This window comes from Equus quagga, chromosome 19 (genome assembly GCF_021613505.1).
Source record: "Equus quagga isolate Etosha38 chromosome 19, UCLA_HA_Equagga_1.0, whole genome shotgun sequence".
In the NCBI taxonomy this organism is placed as follows: Eukaryota; Metazoa; Chordata; class Mammalia; order Perissodactyla; family Equidae; genus Equus; species Equus quagga.
This window is the reverse complement of record NC_060285.1, coordinates 41,400,651-41,422,748: the sequence shown is the minus strand read 5'-3', so window position 1 is coordinate 41,422,748 and position 22,098 is coordinate 41,400,651. Positions and strand designations below refer to the sequence as shown.

The 22,098-nt window shown below is 34.4% G+C and overlaps 1 protein-coding gene across 2 annotated transcripts in view; it reads left to right on the top strand.

Annotated features, from left to right (window-relative positions):
- The window catches only part of ZDHHC17 (zinc finger DHHC-type palmitoyltransferase 17), a 109,086-nt gene that overhangs the window by 28,734 nt on the left and 58,254 nt on the right, over window positions 1–22,098 (top strand). For both annotated transcript variants that reach the window (XM_046646108.1, XM_046646107.1), the window contains exons 4-8: window positions 6,313–6,390; window positions 6,982–7,126; window positions 12,119–12,183; window positions 12,839–13,001; window positions 19,608–19,733. In XM_046646108.1, the coding sequence (XP_046502064.1) occupies window positions 6,313–6,390; window positions 6,982–7,126; window positions 12,119–12,183; window positions 12,839–13,001; window positions 19,608–19,733 (577 nt within the window). The remainder of the gene's footprint in view (window positions 1–6,312; window positions 6,391–6,981; window positions 7,127–12,118; window positions 12,184–12,838; window positions 13,002–19,607; window positions 19,734–22,098) is intronic.

Sequence of the window (22,098 nt, the reverse complement as noted above, 5' to 3'; positions counted from 1 at the left end):
ACCTCGTCTCTTGGACACTCTTCTGCATCAGCAAATAGTCTCTAGGGCAGTTGGTGCCCAAGTGGTTTTCTAACTCCTTTGGGTTTTAACCCTCTCCTGAATCTTGGCCAGGTAAATGCTCTTAATCTTCTTTGGCTTTGCTTTTTAGGAATTGTTTCTTATATTTCATTGAGCCTTTTCAGTTTTCTTTAATAGGAGGGTTCAAATTATCTAGCCTTCTGCAGCCTTTGTAATTTTTTCAGTTAATATTATTTCAATCAAAATAGTACATAAACAATTTGAAAATCAACTACAGTCATGTGTTGCTTAACGAAAGACTTACATTCTGAGAACTTGATTGTTAGGTGATTTTGTCATTGTGCAAACATCATAGAGTGTACTACACAAACCTAGATGGTATAGCCTACTACACACCTAGGCTGTATGGTACTAATCTTATGGACCACCATCATATGTGCCCTCCATATAGGCCCTCCATTGTTGACCTAAACGTCTTTATGTGGCACATGACTGTAGTGCTTAAAGGCTTACAATGGGAAATAGCAGTCCCTCCCCACCTTCTGGGTCCTATACCTCAGAAGTAACTATTTTCAATACTGGAGCTGTTTTTTTCAGTATTTACTGTTATACTTTATATATTTATACTGCTGCTTTTATCTAGAAAGTTATTTTCTTTACATAAATGATAGCAAACACCTTTCTGCTTTTTCGTTTAATTTATATGTCTTCAAGACTTTTCATGTCAGTACAAATAGAGCTGCATCATTTTTTTAAATGACTGTATAATATTTTGTGGATTTACATATTTAATGATTTCCTTTTGATGGACATGTAGATTGATTCTGGTATTTTTATTATTACAAACAGTGCTATAATTAATATCTTATGCACATACCATTTTGCTTCTGTTCATATATTTCTGTAGAATTCTTAGAAGACAGGTGAACTTTGAATTTTAATAAATATTGCCCACTTTTATGCTGTTTTTTGATTTATCAATTATCATATTTTGACTCTCTGTTTTGGTACAACTAGCTGTCCAGATCACCTCGCTGCTTCTTCCTCCGTCCTCGGGTACAGTTTTAGTGGAATCACTATGCAAAGCTTACATTGTTACATGTAAATTCTCACTGCTAAGCCCAGAACTGTTCTGTGATTATCTGTCTGTTCTTTCCTGTAGAATTTTGACTTTTAAGTAACAGTTGCTTCATTTTTTTCATTTAATTTTCTATATGTTGTACCTCATTCTTCCTGTTCTCTTAGAACTGTAAAACCCCTCTGTATGCACACAGTACCAGATAATTTATCAAGTCCTTTTTTGGAGGAGGGGGATGAACTCATTCCTGATTTCTCTACCTTTCTGCTCTTTAGAGCTACATTACAACCATTGTCTTGAGACTTTCCTTTGACGTCATTCTGGGAAATCCTTTTGCTGCGTTGTTGGTCTCAGTTTCCTGGATCTCGGTTTTTTGTCTCTGTTGGTTTGCTGCCTGGTTTTAGTAGAGCACGTTTTCTGATAGCTTTCTGAAAGAGAGTGCTTAGGAGGTACATATTTGGAAGTCAGTCTCTCTTCTGCCCTTGTTCCTTATTGGTTGTTTGGCTGAGCATAGGCTTATAGGTTAAAAACAGTTTTCTCAGAATTTTGAAGTATTACTTTATTATTTTCTTGCTTCCAGTGTCACAGTTGAGATATGTTTGATCTCATTCTGTTGATCAAAAAATTCACATTTGTCTTGTGTTTAAAAATAAACAAGAAAGGGGCCAGCCCAGTGGTGTAGTGGTTGAGTTTGCATGCTCTGCCCTGGTGGCATGGGGTTCGCTGGTTCGGGTCTCAGGTGTGTACATACACACTGCTCATCAAGCCATGCTGTGGTGGCATCCCACGTACAAAATAGAGGAAGATTGGCACAGATGTTAGCTCAGGGAGAATCTTCCTCAAGCAAAACGAGGAAGATTGGCAGTGGATGTTAGCTCAGGACCAGTCTTCCTCGCCAAAAAAAGATAAAAAAAATAAACAAGGAAGTCTGAAGTGGGAAATACAGGCAAAAAGTCTTGATGCTGCCTGCCTTCAAATTGTTCCAAGCCACTTATGAACTAGTAAGGTTATAGAATAAAGTCAACAATTAGAGAGTGGGTTAATAATCACAGTATCTGTGTGTATATTATATCCTCAGATGGGTAAACTTAATTTCTTACAATACATAGTCTAGCAAATTACTTTCCTAAAAAACATGGTGAGTAAATGCAGTTTTCAATAAGAAATGGTATTCATAGCCTCAAGATTAATTTTTACTCAGGTCTGGAATTACACCCTACTAAAAGCTACAGTGTGTTACTATTTCATGGACACTGGCAGAAGATGACTCAGGAAGAGACAAAGCTTTTATTATTCATAGCACAGCAAATAGCATGGGTATCATTTATACAGGACCCTCTTGCTTCCTAGATCCTGTGGCAGTGGCATGATATGGTCTAGATGGATGCAGCACACACTGTGGGTTTGTGCTGCAGCTTGGGGAATTCGGTGCTTTGACAGTAAGTGGTAAGCAAGCCTGCTGTTTGTCTCCGAGGGAGACATTGCCTCATCGCTCAGGGTAGCTTGAGAGAAACACAGCTCTGAGAAACGGCCTGTGTAAAGAGTGGTCAGGGCCTTGCACTCTTCTCACAGACCCAGCAAGATGCGTGAGGGCGTGAGCGATCCGTGGAGAAGTGTCTCTTCTGACACTTAGGTTCCATCAGGACGTATTAAGGGAACTTACTGCAAATGCAGTAGGTGGGTCACTTTTGTAATGACAATAAGATATAAAGTAAAGTGTAACTTGGAAAAAAGGAGACTTTTACCCTAGCCTGGGATAAGTTTATATTCATAGTGTTTTCAAGGAAAGTGTTTCAACTAGTATTTCACAGCTTTTACTTTAATATAATAAAATAGAAAGGATTCGCTCAGGCTCTTGTCTTCGACAGTCTCCTGTTACCATAAGAGTCTGCATTAACCACAGCTGACAGCGCTTGTAGTCTCTGATTTCAGTTTGATTTCAGGTCAAGGCTCCATTAAAGAGTAGGCGTCTTTATCAAAAATATGGAGCTTCGAATTTTCTGAGAACACACTGTGTATGTGGCTTATTCTTTTTCCCCGGGATCATGTAAGTTTTTTTCTTTATCCCTGACTTTGTGAAAGTTTACATTATTGTGCGTTGATGTGGTTTTTAAAATTTATTTTTTTATTTTACATCCAGTTTATGGCCATTAAGTGGCCACTTTTAATCTGGAAACTGGCCTTTTTAGCTCAAGGAAGTATTCTTCATTGTACCTTCAGGAGTGCCTCACTTCCCTTCTCTCTCTTTTTTCTTTCGGGAACTCTTATTTGTCAGATACTGGAACCAACCAGATTGATTCTTTTTCTTATCTTTATTCCAAGTACCTTTTATCTCTGAGTATACCTATTGTATTTTTGGGAAATTTTCTTGATTTATCTTCTAATTCTTCTTTTGCATTTGTAATTGTATTTCTTGCATTTTCAGTTTTCATGCATTCTTTCTTGATCTCTGTCCCCACCCCCACCTTTTTAAAATATTTTGTTCTTATATCGTGGGTATATTATCTTCTCTTATTTTTGGAAGATAGCAATTATAGTTTTTGTTTTGGGGTGTTTTTTGTTTGTGTTTTGGCTTTTTGGTGAGGAAGATTGGCCCTGAGCTAACATCTGTTGCCCTTCTTCCTCTTTTTTTTTGCTTGAGGAAGATTTGCTCTGAACTAACACCTGTGCCAATCTTCCTCTATTCTTTGTATGTGGGATACTGCTACAGCATGGCTTGACGAGTGGTGTGTAGGCCCCTGCCCAGGATCTGAACCCATGAACCCCGGGCTGCCAAAGTGGAGTGCGCAAACCCAACCATTATGCCACTGGGTCAGCCCCTTTGTTTTGTTTTTTAAATTTGTCTTCTCTGTATATGGTCTGTTTATTTTGGGCTGCTTCTGTTTATTTTGGTTTCCTTCCGTATTTGAAGCTTTCCTCAATTATCTGGTCTTATTTGACTATTTATATTTAGGAGAGACATAACAAAGCCGATTGGAAGTTGTGGGACTTGGAACGTTCGCAAAAGGAACCTCTCAAATGTCTTCTAATCTCTTTGTGAGGAGGGGTTGAGCATCTGTCTGGCTGCCAGCTGATCTGGGCAAGGAGAGGGCCTGGGCTTCTTGTTGTTGAGCATGTGAACTTTCATTGAATTGGATGTTTTCAGTACAGTGTCTCTCATGGTTCTCTGGTTTAGCTTCCAGAGTCTTGGACTTGTCTGGTAGAGGTGCCTGAGTACACCTTTGGAAGATGCTGAATGGTTGAGTGTGAAAATCAACGTGAGCCTGAGGCTGAAGCCGGGAATTACCACCATTCAGTTTGAAGTTTAGGAACGAAGAATGATCCTGAACTTTAAGAGTTTGAATTATTACTGCAATAATATTACAAATTTGAGTAGTCACATTTTAAGATTTAACATTACAGTGCACGAAGAATGCTTTGTCTAGTACTGTCTGCTGCTTGATTGCTTCCGTGTCATGAAAATGCCTATTTGTGATGCTAAATAAATACTCACTGTCAGTGAGAATAGAAGTTAGAAAACAATAATTCTTTGGCCACTTATATTGACTTTCAACCAATGTTTCTGTTTACAATTCAGCTTCTTATTACTTTCTTTGGAGGTGACAGTTGCCTTTAATTCCTTAGCCTTTCCAGGGTTTATGGTGTATTCTGGTTTGCTTCACATTGGTGTCCTCTTGGAGACATTGCTTCTCATCTTTCAAATACTTGTTGGTGTTTCCTGTTCACTGATGGTCCCTGCTGAAAACCTAGGGGTCCTTAGTACCCACAAGAACATTCCTCGATGATAACCTTCTTGTAGTGCCGCAAGGAGGCGTGAGTTCACAGAGAAGAAGTATACGATCTTCTCACAAGGGTCTTAAGCTACAAAGAATAACATGTTATAAAAGTACAATCCAGGAGTTTACAATAAAAAGATGATAGAAGTTATTCTTTTTTAGCATGAAGCAAAGAGTTTCCCTATCCTTGTTAAAAAAACAGTTATACTTTAGAACTAGTTTGGAAATCACTCATTGCCATAGCCCTGGCAAGGATTTGAAATCTGAGTGAAAATAACTCTCAGGAATAGATAGATTGACTATAGAGAAGTTAATAACATTGCTTTAAAAAACATCCCAGTTGGAATTTTTAAGAAAATATTTTCTATCAAAGCTGTTCTTTGGCTGAGCTATACTTAACTTTGGTCTCAAAAAACCACTTTCAATTATTATATAATGTCTACTAGGTACCTTAAGAAACAATTTAGGAATAGTTAAATCTTTGTGTTCAGACTATTGTCTGATATTTTAGACTGGAAATATTTTGTTTAGTTACTTCAAACTATTTTACATGATACAGTGGGCCTTTCATTACATAATGCTTTAAAAGCACCAATTTAACAAATATTTATATAAAGCAGAAAACTTCTGAGTCAAGCATTACAGTATAAATATATTAAATGTTTAGAACTATGTACATTAAAGAGTGAATGCATTGGTGATCTAAAGCACTGACCACTTGCAGCAGTTTAAGAGCCTCAGTGGAATACGTGCGTTAAGCATTTGACGTCACATACCTTGAAATCCTTTATGTTCAAGACTCATTGCACTGATCAGTCCCAGAGCACACATTATAATGCGCAGCTAGATCCTGTTCATTTCAGAGAGTATCAAGCTGTTGTGACATCAATATATTAAGCAATGAGGTTGCTCTTTTTAGAGCAAGACAGCTTTAAAGGCATAATAAATAAGCATCATAAAGAACCTGTATGTTATACTTAACTATTTATAAAATTCTTTCACATATATTGTTTGATTTAATCTACAGTAATCTTCTGAGGAAAGTAAAGCTTGAAAAGCTGAACTTTTACCCATGGTAGACTAACTTTCTGGCCTATTCTACAACTATTCTAATTCCAAGATGCCATCTGCTGCTGCTCTCTGATCCACATTTTAGTGGTTTTCTAACTGCCTTCTTTATATGGTTGCTATTTGGCATTGCTATTCTTTTTTGTAACTTAAAAAAATTATTTTCCTTTTACTTCTGAAAGAGAGTGTGATGTGTTTGATTATAAAATTCTGCTAAATATATTTTTAAAACTATCACAAGAGATTGTTTATCATCAAAGGCATAAACTAGCATGAGATCTAAAATGGAAAACATTTTTTCTTTATTTTTCACATAATTTCTTAAAACTGAAAACAGAAGTTGTCTAAATTATTTAAAATTTTGTCTTATAGATACTATATTTCGAAAGGTGCTATTGTGGATCAACTTGGAGGAGACCTAAATTCGACTCCATTGCACTGGGCCACAAGGTTTAAATTGCTTCTGAATTATTTTTCCTTTGGTTCCTTTATTAGTCTATAACTAAGCAACTTTTTTTTAATAATATGCTAAAATGAATGAGAACTTATTATGTCAATAGTTAATATCAATAATGTACTAATGTATTGCTGATCAGTGTTACCTTGTTACCTGCATTGGAAGCAAACCTATTGTCCAAAGTGTTCTTAGGAAATTAACCATGCTGATATTAATCCAGTTAGTTATAAGATTAGGTTAAACTTTAGATTTGTAAATGTAATCCTTTTGCACATATATATATTTACAATTAAAGAAGTTTCCCCATTCATGGGACAATTAAGATCATATTGGAATAGGATTAATAGAATAAAGTAACTATTTATTACATATTTAAAGAAACTATAATTTTCAAAGACTGTTATGCCAGTCAAGACTTATGAACCATAAAATCCTAAATGTATTGACATATACTTATATTAAAACAACTTTAAAAATATTTGTGTAATCTTTTCCACCATTACCCTATCTAAAAAAAGATCTTTCCAGAGGATCCTGTTTCAAATAACTTTATATATTTAAGTGTTTATTCTTTTATGTTTTAGACAAGGCCATCTATCTATGGTTGTGCAACTAATGAAATATGGTGCAGATCCTTCATTAATTGATGGAGAAGGATGTAGCTGTATTCATCTGGCTGCTCAGTTTGGACATACCTCAATTGTTGCTTATCTCATAGCAAAAGGACAGGTAAAAAAATCACAATGATGTGGATTTTAATCAGATGTTCTTCATAGTTTAAATGCCTAATATCATTGGTGTTACAACTGTAACAACCTGGTGAAATTTAAATAGTGCTTTCTGATGGATGAAGAGAATAAGTAAATATATAGTTAGTTTGATATTTAATGTAGTTAACATAAAAATAAGAAAGACAATGATGAACCAGGTAATGATCCATTAAGTTGGGTTTTTTATTTCCAAGAGTGGTAGAGATGAATCTCAGAAAGGGAGAAAATTTAAAATGGTATCTATTTTTTTCCTTAAGTATGTCTTTTGAATATATCATCTGAATTCATTTAAACTTTTTAAAAGATATTGCTGGTTATTTTATGTATTAAGTGCCTCTCTAAGGGGATAAATTCTTTAAGATTGGTTTCTCAGTTTCTGCTGTATAAAATAATGCTACTGCCTACATGTCAGAAACTTCTCATGATTTAAGTGGTTCTTTCTGATTTTCCTTGAGTATGTAGTGACTGTAATCACATCAGTATTATCACTTTATGTCTAGCATGGTTTGCAATAAATGTATTTGTTAAAAGTAACGTCACAGCTTTACTTCCATGTGTTTTCTCTGGTTATACTTAGACAGTGCTTTTATAGCTAATGATCTCATCGTAAGAGTAAGACAAATGATTTTAATTCCTTGCTATTAACAATTGTTATTTTAATTTAAAATTCTGTGCTGATTTATAATTTGAATAGTACTTATTTTATGAATCCTTTAAGGCATTTATTGTTGGCGGTGCCAGGCAATCACAGTTGTGTATTGCACGTTATGACTTAGGAAAAGAGGCATAAACTAGTTAAGTTAATTTCTGGAAGGGGGAGTTTATTATCTATTACTCTGTTAACAGACTACTAAAATCTAATGGCTTTGGAACAACACCAGCCATTTATTAGATATCGCAACTCTGGGCTTGGCTGGGTGGTTCTTATCCTTGTGATACTATCTGGGGGCTGTAGTCAGCTGGGGGCTCGACTGAGCTGGAGAATGGCTCACTCACGTACCTTGTACCTGGATAGGAATGGCTAAAAGTTTGGGCTCAACGGGGATACTAGGACAGCTTGGCCTCTCTTTTTCTCCAGGCAGTCCCAGAACTTCTTCTCAACAGTACGCCTCCACGTGGTCTCTCCAGCAAGGGAACTAGCCTTCTCACATGGTGGCTCAGAGCTCCCCAAAAGAACCAAAGCAGAGGCTGTCTGCCTTTTTTTGTCTTAGACCTTGATCTGGCACAGCAACATTTCTGCTCCATTCTGTCAGTTAAAGCAAGTAACAGGGCCAGCCCATGTTCACTGCGGGAACCCAAGGATGGGAATACCAGGAGGTGAGGTTTATTGGGGGCCATCTTTAGAGACCAAGTGCCACGGGGGATTATCTTTTTCTTCCACAGTTTCTTCTAGACTGGGGTTGGAAGCATTCGATGGTGCTGTAGCACATGACAGTGTCTTTAGTGGCCTTCTCTATTGCAGATATGAATTTACGCACACTCACTTGTCTTCTTAGAGTTTTTAACGAGGTAGGAAAAGTACTGTAAATTTTTGAATCTTTTTGTTAGCTTATTCACTTTGGAGTTTGGGTGTTTTAGTAATCTTTTTACCCTGGTATAGTATGTAGGCTATAAAATTCTGAAAGGGTAGTGCTTTCTGTCTGTCACAGTATCTTTTGTACAATAAATGCATGATGATGATAATGTCTGACAAATAATTTTCTTTTTCATGAGTAAATTTTTTTGTTTATAAAAGTAACACGTGCTTATTGTAGAATATTCAAACATAATAGAAGAATATGACTTAGAAATGAAATCCCACCTCCCCCTTTCCCCTTGCCCCCAATTGAGATCACTTCCTTTAGCACTTTAGTATGTGTTTTTCCAGAACTTTTTCCACGTATACACTAATATATTGTAAAAGAAAACCTCTCTAATGTACATTACATCATCCTTCAAATGGGGTCCAGAGTCCTTCTCTGGCCATGTGTGGTAGTCCAGGTACCACTCGAGCTCATCCTCTATTGTCTACCCTCCCTCCCTCCGCTGTAGTCACACCACTCTTCTTGCTGTTCATTGAACAGCTCTGCTAGACTGTTGCCTTAGGTAGGGCCTTTGTGCTTTTCTTCTCTTCTGCTCGGTAAATCCTTTCTTCAGACGGTCACACAGTTTTCACTCTTCCTCTCTCTTACTTCAATCAGGTGTTTGCTCAAGTTTTATTAGTTCTGATTAGTTCCCAATGATAAGCAATAATAAAATTAGTATATTTTAATTTTTTCTTTCTCTTCTCTGTCTTTCACTGACTTTAGTCAATAATATTGTTTTTCTTAGTGTTAACTTTGTTCTGATAAATATAACTGCATTTCTATTACTTTTCAGCTTTAAATAATATCCTTTGACTCATAGCTATTACACATTAGGCGCTTATCATACTTTCTTTTCAACCTTCTTTTTCTATTTTTTCCCCATTGTTTGTTAATTGTATCAATTTTACATTCTTAGGGCATATAACATTTCCATTCAGTTTGTTGTTCTGTTCTTCACAATTGTTTCGTTTTAGTTATACTGTTAAATATATTCAGTGCTCACTACCGATTCTTTTGGATGAGTTTCAGGGGAAAATGCTAAGTTATGGAGCCCTGTTGATCATGGAGTTCCCATAAGCTTTTGATCTGGGCTTGGTTAATTCTTCCTAATAGAGAATACCCATACATCCAGGCTGAACTTCGAAAAGAAGTACCAAGTTTTAAATTCTGACCCAAAGAGAGAAAAGGTTGAATTTCATTTTTCTTTTAGTACTCTTGAGATTTGGCATAACTTTACATTTTTTATTCTATTTATTGATATTTTTAAGACTATCACTTTTTTAAAAGGATGTGAAAAGAGTCACAACTAAGAAGGAAGAAGAAACTTAAACATAAGAATTTACATCTTTGTTTTAATTGGACATTAAATTTAGTTGAGCTTTCTTGAAACCAGGACAGTGAAGAAAGTAAAATAAGTTACAGTACTTCACTCTCATTGAAGAAACAAGGAAGTTTGTCATTTCTTCAGAGAAGATTTTTTAAAAGATTTTAATTGAAAAAAAGTCAATGTGTATATTGGAAATATTGAGTGAGGTTACATATGTTGCCAACAAAACTTAAACTAAATCCAGAAATGGATTTGTAATGGCTAAGACATAACATTGGATTACGATGTTCATGATGAAGGACTAAAACTAATGATGTCCGAGAATATGTGTCCTAGTTTGAATGATGTAGTGGTTCTCAGCTTTTTTCCTGCCTCAGTACGCTTGGATAGTGTTTGCAATTGAGACATCTTCCCCTCAGTAATAGTGGCTCGCAGAGAGCTGCTGCATAGAAATAGGAGGTATTTTATAGTGTACGCGCTCTATCTCTGTCCTCCCTCCATTGACTGGTAAGTTAGATCACACAACTTGGATTAGAATTGCTGGCGCATTGTAATTCAGGAATGGAAGATGGGGAAGGGAAGAAGAGGAAACTGAATATTTATTGAATATCTCTCATACCTGAACTGCTTTGCTCACATAATTCCATTTAATCATCACAAGGGTCTTATGAAGCCATTATGTGTATTCACATTTTAGATGAGGAATCTGAGACTCAGATAATTAAAGTAATTTTGCCAGTCTTTTAGCTATTAAGGGGTGGAGATAGGAATTCCAAACCATGTCTGTCTTACTCTAAAGCCCAAGCCTTTCCCAAGCCTAGAACAACAGACAAACATGTCTTTTCATATAACAAATGGTTTTTGATCATCTGCTCTGCCGGCAATGAGAAAACAAAGATGAATTTAATATAATTTTGATCCTCAAAGAACTCCTCATCTAGTTAATGAGGTAGATGCCTCAGACGTATGGGGTAATCAGTCTGAATTGGAGCCGGGTAAAAGTAGGATTTTAGGGAAGTGAAACTGATAGAATCCCTGATCCATCACAGTGTCTTGAGTGGAAATTTAGATAACTAAGGAAGAGTTTTGGTTGAATAGATGGTAGTTTTAATTCTCATTTGCTAAAAAAAGCTAAGCGAAAGGGGGGAAAAGAGTACTAAGGAAAGCAGAACGTTGGGTAGGAGAGGAAAAGTAATCCTGGTTTACTATGTAATTGCTGGGAATAGTATTCATATATATTTATAATAATGTAAATACCAAATATTTGTAGAACCAGAGTAGATGTCTTGAAAGGACAGAATAGGAAAGGTGCATATTTTGATGGGGCAGGGAGAGGAAAGAGAGAAATTCTCATTTTGCATACTGAGGAGTCTCAAAAGATAATGCCTACAACTGAAAAATCAGAAAGTAGTAATTCATCCTATTTTAAGATATGGAGGTAAATGCCAAAATAATGAGATAAAAAAGGTGAAAATGGTAGGGAGTAGGAGAATTGCTTTATCAGCTTGCTTTTTCACCACATACTTTGCAGAATCATTTAACTCTAAAAATGTGCATGCATGACGATTAAGTAAAAGGCAAACAGACTTTTTTGAGTTCATTAAAATGATAGGTCTTTTTATTCTTTATTTTGAAATGCCTAGGAATGAACAGTTTTATTATTTCTTCCTATCATGAATTAGTATAAATAAGTTTTTCAGAGACTTAAATCATTTGACCTGTCGTTTGTGGCTGAAAGATGAAGAATAGGTCAAGATCTTTAAATGCAAAACATTGAAAGGCTGTTTAAAGTATCTTAAAAGGGAAAACTATAAATAAACGTTAATTAAATATATATTTACTATATATGTCAAATATTTATATACATAGTAAATAAAATATTTAGTGACAATAAATAGTTTTATTTTAAAGTTAAGAAAGAAAAACTTTCATAAATCACCCTTGATTGAGTAGTGTTATATTGACTTCTCCTGTGATGTGTAAATTAGATTTTTCCAAGTAAATTTGGTAGGAACTTAGCAATTTTTACTGCCTGACTTTTTTCTTTTTACTCTATCAGGATGTAGATATGATGGATCAGAATGGAATGACACCTTTAATGTGGGCAGCTTATAGAACACATAGGTATGTAACCATTATAAAATACTTATTCAGATCATTTTCAACATTAATCAAATGTAAAATAAGTGATGAGGAAAAGCAATTAATATTCTACTTCTAATATTTAAAATTTTTATTATGAGTATACGGTATATAACATAAATAACCTTTTTGGATGTTTGTGTCTCTTTGCTTACCTTTACCTTGGTAATTGTAGTATCTTTAATCTGTTCCTCTTTTAACAATTTCCACGAATGGGAGATGTTATCATCTCTTTAAAGAGTAATTTTTTCATGTAATTTGCATGTTTGCAAGTTTAATATATTAATAAGTTGCCTTAAATCATTTTTGGAACAATCCAGATTTAAATTAAAAAATTTAATTTGTTTAATTATATAGATATTAAATGATATTAATCCCTAGATCAAAAATTAAAATTGTCCAGACCAAGAATGCTCCCCCTTGGAGCTATGTTACTTTATATGGTGTTGCACATTCTTAATACTTCCTATCTGAATGTTCTCTCATTACCAATTGTAAAGTTGTTGAGTATAGGTTAGAATAGAAATGTTCAAAGATGGAATGCATATGCAGCCACAATCAGTTTAGTATCTGTAATGATTTCTATAATTGAAATTAGGGTTGTTGTTGTTGTTTGTTTTTTTTTTTTCCTTTTCAGTGTGGATCCAACTAGATTGCTTTTAACATTCAATGTTTCAGTTAACCTTGGTGACAAGTATCACAAAAACACTGCTCTGCATTGGGCAGTACTAGCAGGGAATACCACAGTCATTAGTCTTCTTCTGGAAGCTGGAGCTAATGTTGATGCCCAGAATATCAAGGTAAAAATAACCCAGATTGATATGCTATGTGAAATGTGGCTACTAAGATGTGAATTCCTCAATAAAACATAGATTTTTTTCATAGACTGTCAAAGATGGAAGAAATGTGTTATTTAAGCTCAGCACTTTGCTTCCATGCAAGAATTTATTTTGAAAGATTGGTTTATTTACTTCATCTTTTACTATTCAAGTAGTTTTAAGATTTTAGTGGCCTTTTCATTACTGAATTCCTATGGACTTTTGGAAATTAAATTATATAATCTGTGTTTTCGTAGCTGAAGGGAATAGTGTTTTCTGGTTTCTTTAAGAAGACCACTACAGAGAATCACAAGTTTGTAGTTAAACCACATTATGCACAATAACTTTAGTGATTCTTTGACTTGGTCATTTGTTGTCTTATTTTTTTAAAGATCAGGACCTTTAAATTTGATGAACACCTTTATGATGTTTATAGGAGAACCCCTCTCCCTCAAATGCTGGACTAATCCAGGAAAAGTATACACTGAGAGCAAAGCACAGTTAGCACTTATACTCTGAGTATTTAGAAATTTGTAGACATTTATGAATACCTGCAAGAAAATTCTGTTGGTGGTCTTAAATTTTGGTTAACTATGCTTATTTTTAAGCTTCAAGATCCACAACATCTTTCAGCAGCAGTCTCTTTCTGTGAAATGACTTTAAACTTTTAAACATCCTTTAATAATGTACATTCATAAATAAGTTTGTGCCCATTGACAAATGTTCTTTAATTTTAACTATAAATCATATTTTCTGAGTCATATTTCTTAAATTTCTAAAGGATATGTGCTAATTAAATATGAAAGGGATTTGAACCGCATAGTAATCTGAAATGGCAATCAAAAAGTAGGTTATCTCCTGCTGGATCAGGGCATCTATTTATGTTCCAATGAATAGTTTATCTCTATTTGATTACTCTAAGAAGAGAAGGTTATACTACTAAAATAAGATAACTTAGACTAGTTATATGGAGCCTAATTTAGTTAGGATTTTAACCAGTTTTTAGAAATGAGTCTAATTTAAAATATTTTTTCAAAGTAAATATCAAATATCTTACTGGAAACTGTAAGAAATTGAGAAAACCGTTTCTTTTCTTTCTTTCTTTTTTTTTTAAGGAAGATTAGCCTTGAGCTAACATCTGCTGCTAATCCTCCTCTTTTTGCTGAGGAAGAGTGGCCCCGAGATAACATCCATGCCCAGCTTCCTCTACTTTATATGTGGGATGCCTACCACAGCATGGCTTGCCAAGCAGTGCCATGACCACACCCAGGATCCGAACTGGCGAACCCTGGGCCGCCAAAGTGGAATGTGTGCACTTAACTGCTGTGCCACCGGGCTGGCCCCTCTTTTTTTTGTTTTTTTTTTTTAAATTTGAAGTCTTCTTGTCCCTATCCAAAGTAATCAGAATGATCTAGTATCTGCCAGTAAACATACAGAAAGAGTAAAGTCAACGTACTATAGTACCTGACACCTAATGGGCACTCTAAATATTTGTGGACTGACTGAATGACAATTTGTGTAATCCTGAGCCTTACATCTAAGCTAGTTTTCATGGCTCTGCTAGAATAACTCTCTGCCACTTCTGAAACTATAAAGGGAAATTTTTCCTTTTCCAAATGTTTTTAACTAGGAAGCTCTGAAGAGTTCATAACACTGATTAGTAAATTAGACTGACCCCAAGGATAAGAAAGGAGGAGTTTGACTAAACCTGACCAGTATCCCCATAAGAAACAATTAGTGAGATTACCTTATGTTTTGTTATCTGAATTGCTTAGGTTACTTTTCTTCTCTTTGATACCAGACAGCCGTTCCTAAAGTGTTCATGCCCCAGGAGTACATTTCAGGATAACTTAGTGTTATGTCATTGCAAAGATAGAGCCTGTTTCACTATGGCAAATGGTGAGTCTCCATGGACTCTGCCAAGAGCCATATCAGTATATTGAAATTACAGGAATACCAAAGAATTATGATAGGATGACTACACAGTTCTGGTCTTTGAAACTAGTAGTGTATATTTTTAGAGCATTTAAAAAATACTGTTTTCTATCCATATAAAATTGTGGATAACTTCTCTTTGATTATGATCTTTAAATATTTGAGTTGTGTAATTTGTAAATTTAACATCTTTTCAAATAAAAGTAGCTTCTGGAGTGACATTATTATGCTTTTTAATTAATTTTTTTAAATTGAGATGTAATTGGCATACAACATTCCACTGGCTTCAGGTGTACAACATAATGATCAACACCTATACACATCATGAAATGACCACCACAAGTCTAGTCAACATTCGTCATGCTACACAGTCACAAAATGTTCTTTTTTTCTTGTGATGAGAGCCCTCAAGATTTACTCTCTTAGCAGCTTTCAGATATGCCGTGCAGGGTTGTTAACGGTAGTTGCCATGCTGTACATTACATCCCCATGACTTATGTATTTTATAAGCCCAGCCCCCAACCCCTCCTCCCTCGGGAAACCACCAGTCTGTTCTCTGTATCTATGAGCTTGGTTTGTTTTTCTGTTTTTTTTTTTTTAAGATTCCACATATAAGTGAGGTCATATAGTTTTTATCTTTCTGTCTGACTTATTTGGAGAGGCATTATTTTTAAAGAAAATAAAGTGTAACAGGTTGCTTCAGTTGCTCAGGGAACATTTATACTTTCAGAGTAAAAATAGTCTTTTTATCTACACTGGTGAAAAAGTAGGTTTTTGTTTTAAAATGGTCTTTTAATGTAATTAAAAAGATGAAATAGTATCAATGTGTTTTCTGCTAGAATCTGGCACTCCTAATATGCTGGAGTCCAGTCACCACCTTCTGATGGAAACCTTTTATTCATTCATTCAGCACATTTGTTCAGTGCTGGGAAGTCATGGTGTTTAAGACAGATGCAGTCCTTATTCTCTCACCGCTTAGGTTGTATTGAGGAAATAAACAATAAGTAAATTAAACACACACAGACAAACGTGGTAGACTGAGGAGGGCTGAGGAAGCCACATCACGTGAGAGGTGAGAGTGATTTGTGAATGCCTTTGAGGAGATGACATTGCTTTGAGAGTTGTTGGCTGAGAAGGGATCAGTTAATGCAAAGATTTGTGGGGAAAAAATTTCCCATGTAGAGGAACCTGCAGATGCAAGGCCCAAGGCCAGGAATAAGCTCGCCATGTTAGAGGTTCAGAAATGACAGCCTGGACCGAGTGCAGCGAGCAGGGGGTTGAAGTCACTGAGAATGGCAGTTGCCAGGTCATGCAAGGCCACAGTAAGGAGTTTTAATTGTATTTTCAGTCATGAGAAACAATTGGAAGGATTTTATGTCGCCTGGTTATATAATCTTTGTGTTTTAAATATTTTTACAAGATTGCTTTGGTTGCTGTGTGGAGAATGCTTTGAAGAATTAAGAAAATGGAAGGGGCAGATGAAGATCAGTTGGCTGTTGCAATAAATCAGACAAGTGATGATGTTAGTTTATCTGTGATTGTGGGAGTAGAGATGGAGAGGAATGAATGGATTTGGAAATGATAGAGTAGAAATGAAAAGGTAGTGTAGATGTGAGGGTGGAAGAAAACAACCTTGATCACCTAAGTTTGGATTTTAATAACTGAATGTCTTGTGATGTATATTGAGGTTATGAAGACAGAAGGAAAAAGATTTTTGGGGGGTAAACGTGATAGGAATTGGTTCTGTTTTAGTCATATGTAATTTGAGTCACATATCATTTTAGCTATGTGGAATGTCAAGCTAATTAAGTAAACTTAAATTGCTACGAATTTTGAAAGGGAAAAATTCATTAATTAAAAAAAAACCCTAGATTCTTTGTCAAATGGAAAAACATTTTTTATTTTAGGTCTTAAGAGAGTCTGATTGATAATCACAAATTATAACAAAAAGATGTAGCCTACAAATCTGGATATAGCTTTAACAGCTAGTAAAAGTTACATTCTCCAAAGAATATGAAAAATTATACTTTGTGTTATAATAGTTACATAATTATTAGTTGATCCTGTTTCTTCTAAAATAGCTATTTCCTAAATAAGATTAGGCTTAAGTTTCTTAGAAATCTATCTTTATATTAACTAGATGTTTACTCTTGTGAATTAGTTATTTGAGTAAGGAATTCAATTCTTTTAATATATAAACAAATGATTCTTTTATCAAAATAAGATAGAACTTATTTTGGAGACAAGTAATATTAAATGCTAGATAACTTTAAAATGGGTATTTTGATCCTTAGATGGATCAGGAATGGCCATATACCATAGCTTAGAGGTTCTTAATCTGGGACCCACCAGTGAAATTTGGTTAGAGGGTGGGTTCATGGACCCCTGAAATTGTTATAAAAATGTTACATGTATTACAACTTTCCTGGGGAGAGGGTCAGTGGCTTCATCAGATATGACTCAAAGAACCATGGCCCTAGATAATAGTTATATAGAATAAACTCAAATTTTGTTAAGTAAGAACAGTTGGGGAGAAAAAGTGATTTGGGATACTAAGAATTAACAAAAAAATACACATACGGTCATCCCTTTTTATGGTAGTGTCACATTTGTGAATTTTTAAAAAATAATATTTTGCCCCCTTGGACATGTTTTTGGTTATATAGATAAATTTAGGTGAATTGAGTTTTGGGGAAACAATCTCTGAGTGCTGCCCAAGCATTTATGAATTTTTCTTTCTAAAATTGTCAAATGACATAATTTTTAACTTGTGCAGAATGTAAAATTACTGAGCTTTGTTAATTAATATATTGAAAGACTCACATAGTTTCTTGAAATGAGGTAAGAAGCTGTTTTCAGAAAGTAGTTTTCATTACTTCTTAAGTACCTGACCTAGATGGTCTCCAAGGAAGAATTTTCCTTAGTTTTAATAATGAAATTCAAGCTTCCTTAGGCAAAAAGTGATCTTCCACCCTCTACCTTCCATTATGTTTATCTCCCCAAACCCTTGAAGAATTTCTTTTATTCCCAGTTACATGGTCTATAACTACTCCATGATACTTGTTGTTAATGCTGCTGTTGTTATCGTTTACCATTTTGGCTGACACATGGAGTGATCCAATATAGACTTGATTCAGAACCCTGGGTTTAGTATATTTTTTCAAATTAATTGCTTGTTTATTTTACCAGCTGAATAAAAGAGCTATACAAAAGTAGTCAGATGACTAGAAGAGTAGTTGCAAGATTTCTTAAAGCTCCCTCCATCTTTTTGTCTAGGCGATCCTTAGGTGTCACTGGCCCTCTAGTGGAAGGGATGCTCAGCTGGACCGAGGCAACTGCAGGATATTCTCTGGGCGTTGTTACCCAAGGGATTGCTTTTATTCAGGTAATCTTTATAGTTTGGATTAATTAGCTGGTTCTGACAATTTAGGTAATAGAATTTTTGAATAGGTAAGGAGATATTTTAAGGTAAATATCCCTTTTTGTGGAAGACTTATTACCAAGATTAGCCCATTCCTTGTTAAATACGATTGATCTTTTTATTAAAGGATTGGTTGGGCTTTTTGTTGTTATTGTCGTGTTGTTATAGTTGTTACTATTGGTGGTTGTGGTGTGTTTATTTTGCTTCTTTTTCAGTGTGTTTTTTAAAAAATAAATTGTACTCTAGTTAAATAATCATCCCTCATAAATAAGGCACCCCAAGTCTCCTTATTACTTTATTTTCATTCAGTTTTTTAAAATACAATTTCAATGTTTTTTTTCTTTTTTCTAAAGTGGTTTTGAATATTCATCTATACATGCTTGAAATTTTGGCAAACAAAATTTTGAATTTCACTTTTCTGTTTAAAGAAGTAATAAATAGTGGAGAATTTTAAATAGAATAGAAATGTAGGTATCTGACTAATTTACGAAAGGAGAAATAAGATTTTAAATTAATAAAGACAAAAAGAAGCATAGATCCAGAATTGGGATTGCTTATTTCTTGTTTCTTACTTCTTTTAAAACATTTTAGTTCTATTCACTTACACTATTTGGCATTCTTTTTCTTGAGGTTAAGCTACAAGTCTATAACTTGAGTTTCACTATTTTTTGTTATTGCTCTTATTCTCTTTGAAAACTTCTGGATGGGTGGATGAATTTAAGACGATCAAGAATGCAGGTCTTGTAGAAGTAGAATTTGACTTTTCTTTTTCTTCTCAAGCCTCTTCTTCAGACTTGTCATCACTGAAATTAAACTGAGAGATTTCTGGCAATTTGATATTATAGCAGGATGTTTTGTGGCGATAGCTATTACTAATGAAACCCTTAAAGAATATGAAATATCTGATAAACTTAGTGATAGCCTCTGATCCAGCAGGTGCTAAAATACCTACTTTTTGATTTACTCTCTAAATCAAAACGCCAGCAGAAGTAGAATCTGTTGAAGACGTTGGGTGATACATTTTCTGATTGTACCTTGAATGGGAAAGCATAATCAGTAACATGTGATTATTTAGATTCTTTTAGTAATTGACTTTGCCCAATGTAAAAACTATGTTAATGGATGAATAGTGTAGTCAGTTTATTTTTATGGAAGTGCTTTAAAAGTTACTAACTAAAATATTCTGCTTTTTCTTCATTTTTAATGTGAATTTCTTCTGCTTATTTTATCAGGGTGAATCAGCACTTGATTTGGCAAAGCAGAGAAAAAATGTGTGGATGATCAACCATTTGCAAGAGGCAAGGCAAGCAAAAGGATATGACAATCCATCTTTCCTTAGAAAGCTGAAGGCTGATAAGGTAAATTTATGACTGAAGATTTTCAATAGATAGTCTTTTTAAGCTAGATTCATAGGCATACTTTCTTAGCATGAGTATTTACAGCCTTTAATTTTGACATTGGCCAGTGTAATTTTTAAAATACCATTTCATCTAGGATAAAATGAAAGGAGATAGCAAAGTTTCTCAGGGCTCTGCCTACATGGTTGATGGACTGTTCATATTATCTGATAAATAGGAAAGCTATCTAAATCTCCATAGGCCACTAACATAAATGTTAGTTCGTTAATTCAGCTGGCCTTCTTTAAGTAATAGAGACATCATAAAAGTTTTTCCTGTTTAAGTGCAGTTTTTAGTATGGTAATAAATTGTGAAAAGTCTTAGTCCTAATACATATCTTTTTTAACTACTCAACTCTCGCTCTAATTAATTTAAACTTTCCATTCTTATGTGATGTGTTGTAACATTTTTTAGAGAGAGAAACGTATATTCTTTACTTCTCTATAGAAAGTCTGTTTTAGATCTTCCATATACCTTCAATTTTAAACTATTGGTTCAGTTGCCCGATTTTAATAATATGATACCAAAACTAAGAAAATTTCTGCCAAAGAGGAGTATATATTTCTTTCCTTATAAAAGGAAAAATTAGCTGACCCACAATTTCTTTATATAACTAATTGACAAGATATTTGCTAACTTGTCAATAATCACAACTTGAATGGCATTAAGCCTTGAGTACCATCTTATGTATGTCTTATTCAGGGTGTTCTAGTGGTAATACTGTTTGTTTAAAGTTAAGATTGATCTGCCTGTTAGAACAAAATGACAAGTTTTGGATAAAGGGAAGCACACTTGAAAGCATACCTCACTTATTTGTGGGAGTTCAGACTTCCTTAGTAAGCTGAAAAGTCCATTGGTCCATTACTTAGACATCAAAAGAGTTAGATTTATGATTTATAATCTTGCCTATTTTCAGTCTGTTAGTTGAGAATAATGAGTAGTTTTTGCATGTCGTGATAACTCTCTCATTTCACTATTAAATATAATACAAAAAATGATTTATTATTTATTTACTTTGATGTTGCTCTGTTCTCTAGGGTTTTTTTGCTCCAGTTTTGCTCAACAGAGTGAAAAATGGCTAATGTCTCATAATAATGAGCCTAGTAATAAAAGTGTCTTATATTACTTTGGAAAGTCCCATAATCTTTATGCTTTCATTTTGTTTAGTGTAAATATTCTAAAGATTTTTTAAATATATATAGTCAGGTGAAAATGACTTTGTAAATTTTAAATGTTTATTAATATATAAAGTTACTTATTATAGAAATAATGAGCTATATATGTGTTTAGGTGATTTCTTTTGAAAAAGAGAGCTTCATTAAAAAGTTTAGCACAATTTTATTGACATTTGTGTATTATTGTGATCAGTTCGGAAGTTGAGTACCCCCTGCACTTTATTTCTTGGGGTTTTTTTTTTTTTGCATTAGTAACTTTAAATATAATATGTTTTTTAAAAAGGTTACTAGATAAAAATATATGATGGTTGGGGATTTTGTGACGTTAAGTATTTTTAATTATGAAGACTGTTGTTCTCTTTTCATTTCACGTTAGAAAAATTTAAATCATGTAGGTGACTTGATTTGCTAGTGTGAAGTATGTTCTTTATTTAAACCTAGGTAAGAAATCAGTGATAGCTAGGTCACAATAGTATTTTACTAAAAAATAAGTCATCCCAAAATGGAAAGAATATATTTTTGGACAGTGCTAGTAGCTAATGAGATATGGAGGAAATCTTGATTTAGAAAACTGTTTTTAAAGCTCTTAGATTTTTCGAGGTTAGAAGATTTTAGACAGATTTATGGTTAAATGAGTTTACTTCTGTAATAATAAGTTAGAGGGAAATCTCTAAATTAGTATTTCTTAATATTTAAAAACCCATGATCCCTTTTGTTAACAGTGGAAGTCTCACATATCTTCCTCTTTAATGTTTATTGATTATGTGAAAATAAATCTGGGAAGATGGAGTAGATGTACTTTTCCCTATTCCTCCCTGCTCAGTAAAACTGCAAAATCTGGACATTATGTACAAACAAATGTAAGAAGACTCTGGAAGATGGAGAGAAGAAAGCAGAGCAGCCAGGGAGCTCAGGACCTAAAGAATGGCATGGTGGTGGTTTCCCTGCATTCTCTTTTTTCGCCTCATGTATCCCAGAAGAGGAGCTGACAAATTCAACAAGCCAGAATCACAAATGGGTGCAGACGGAAGAGGCCCCAACGAAAGCCTGCTCTCTAGCCCAAGGACCGCAAAAGAGGCAGCTTAGCAAGATAGAAACTTTTAGAAAATAACTTTCTACTGCAGCTGAACACTACAGAAAAAACTGTGGGG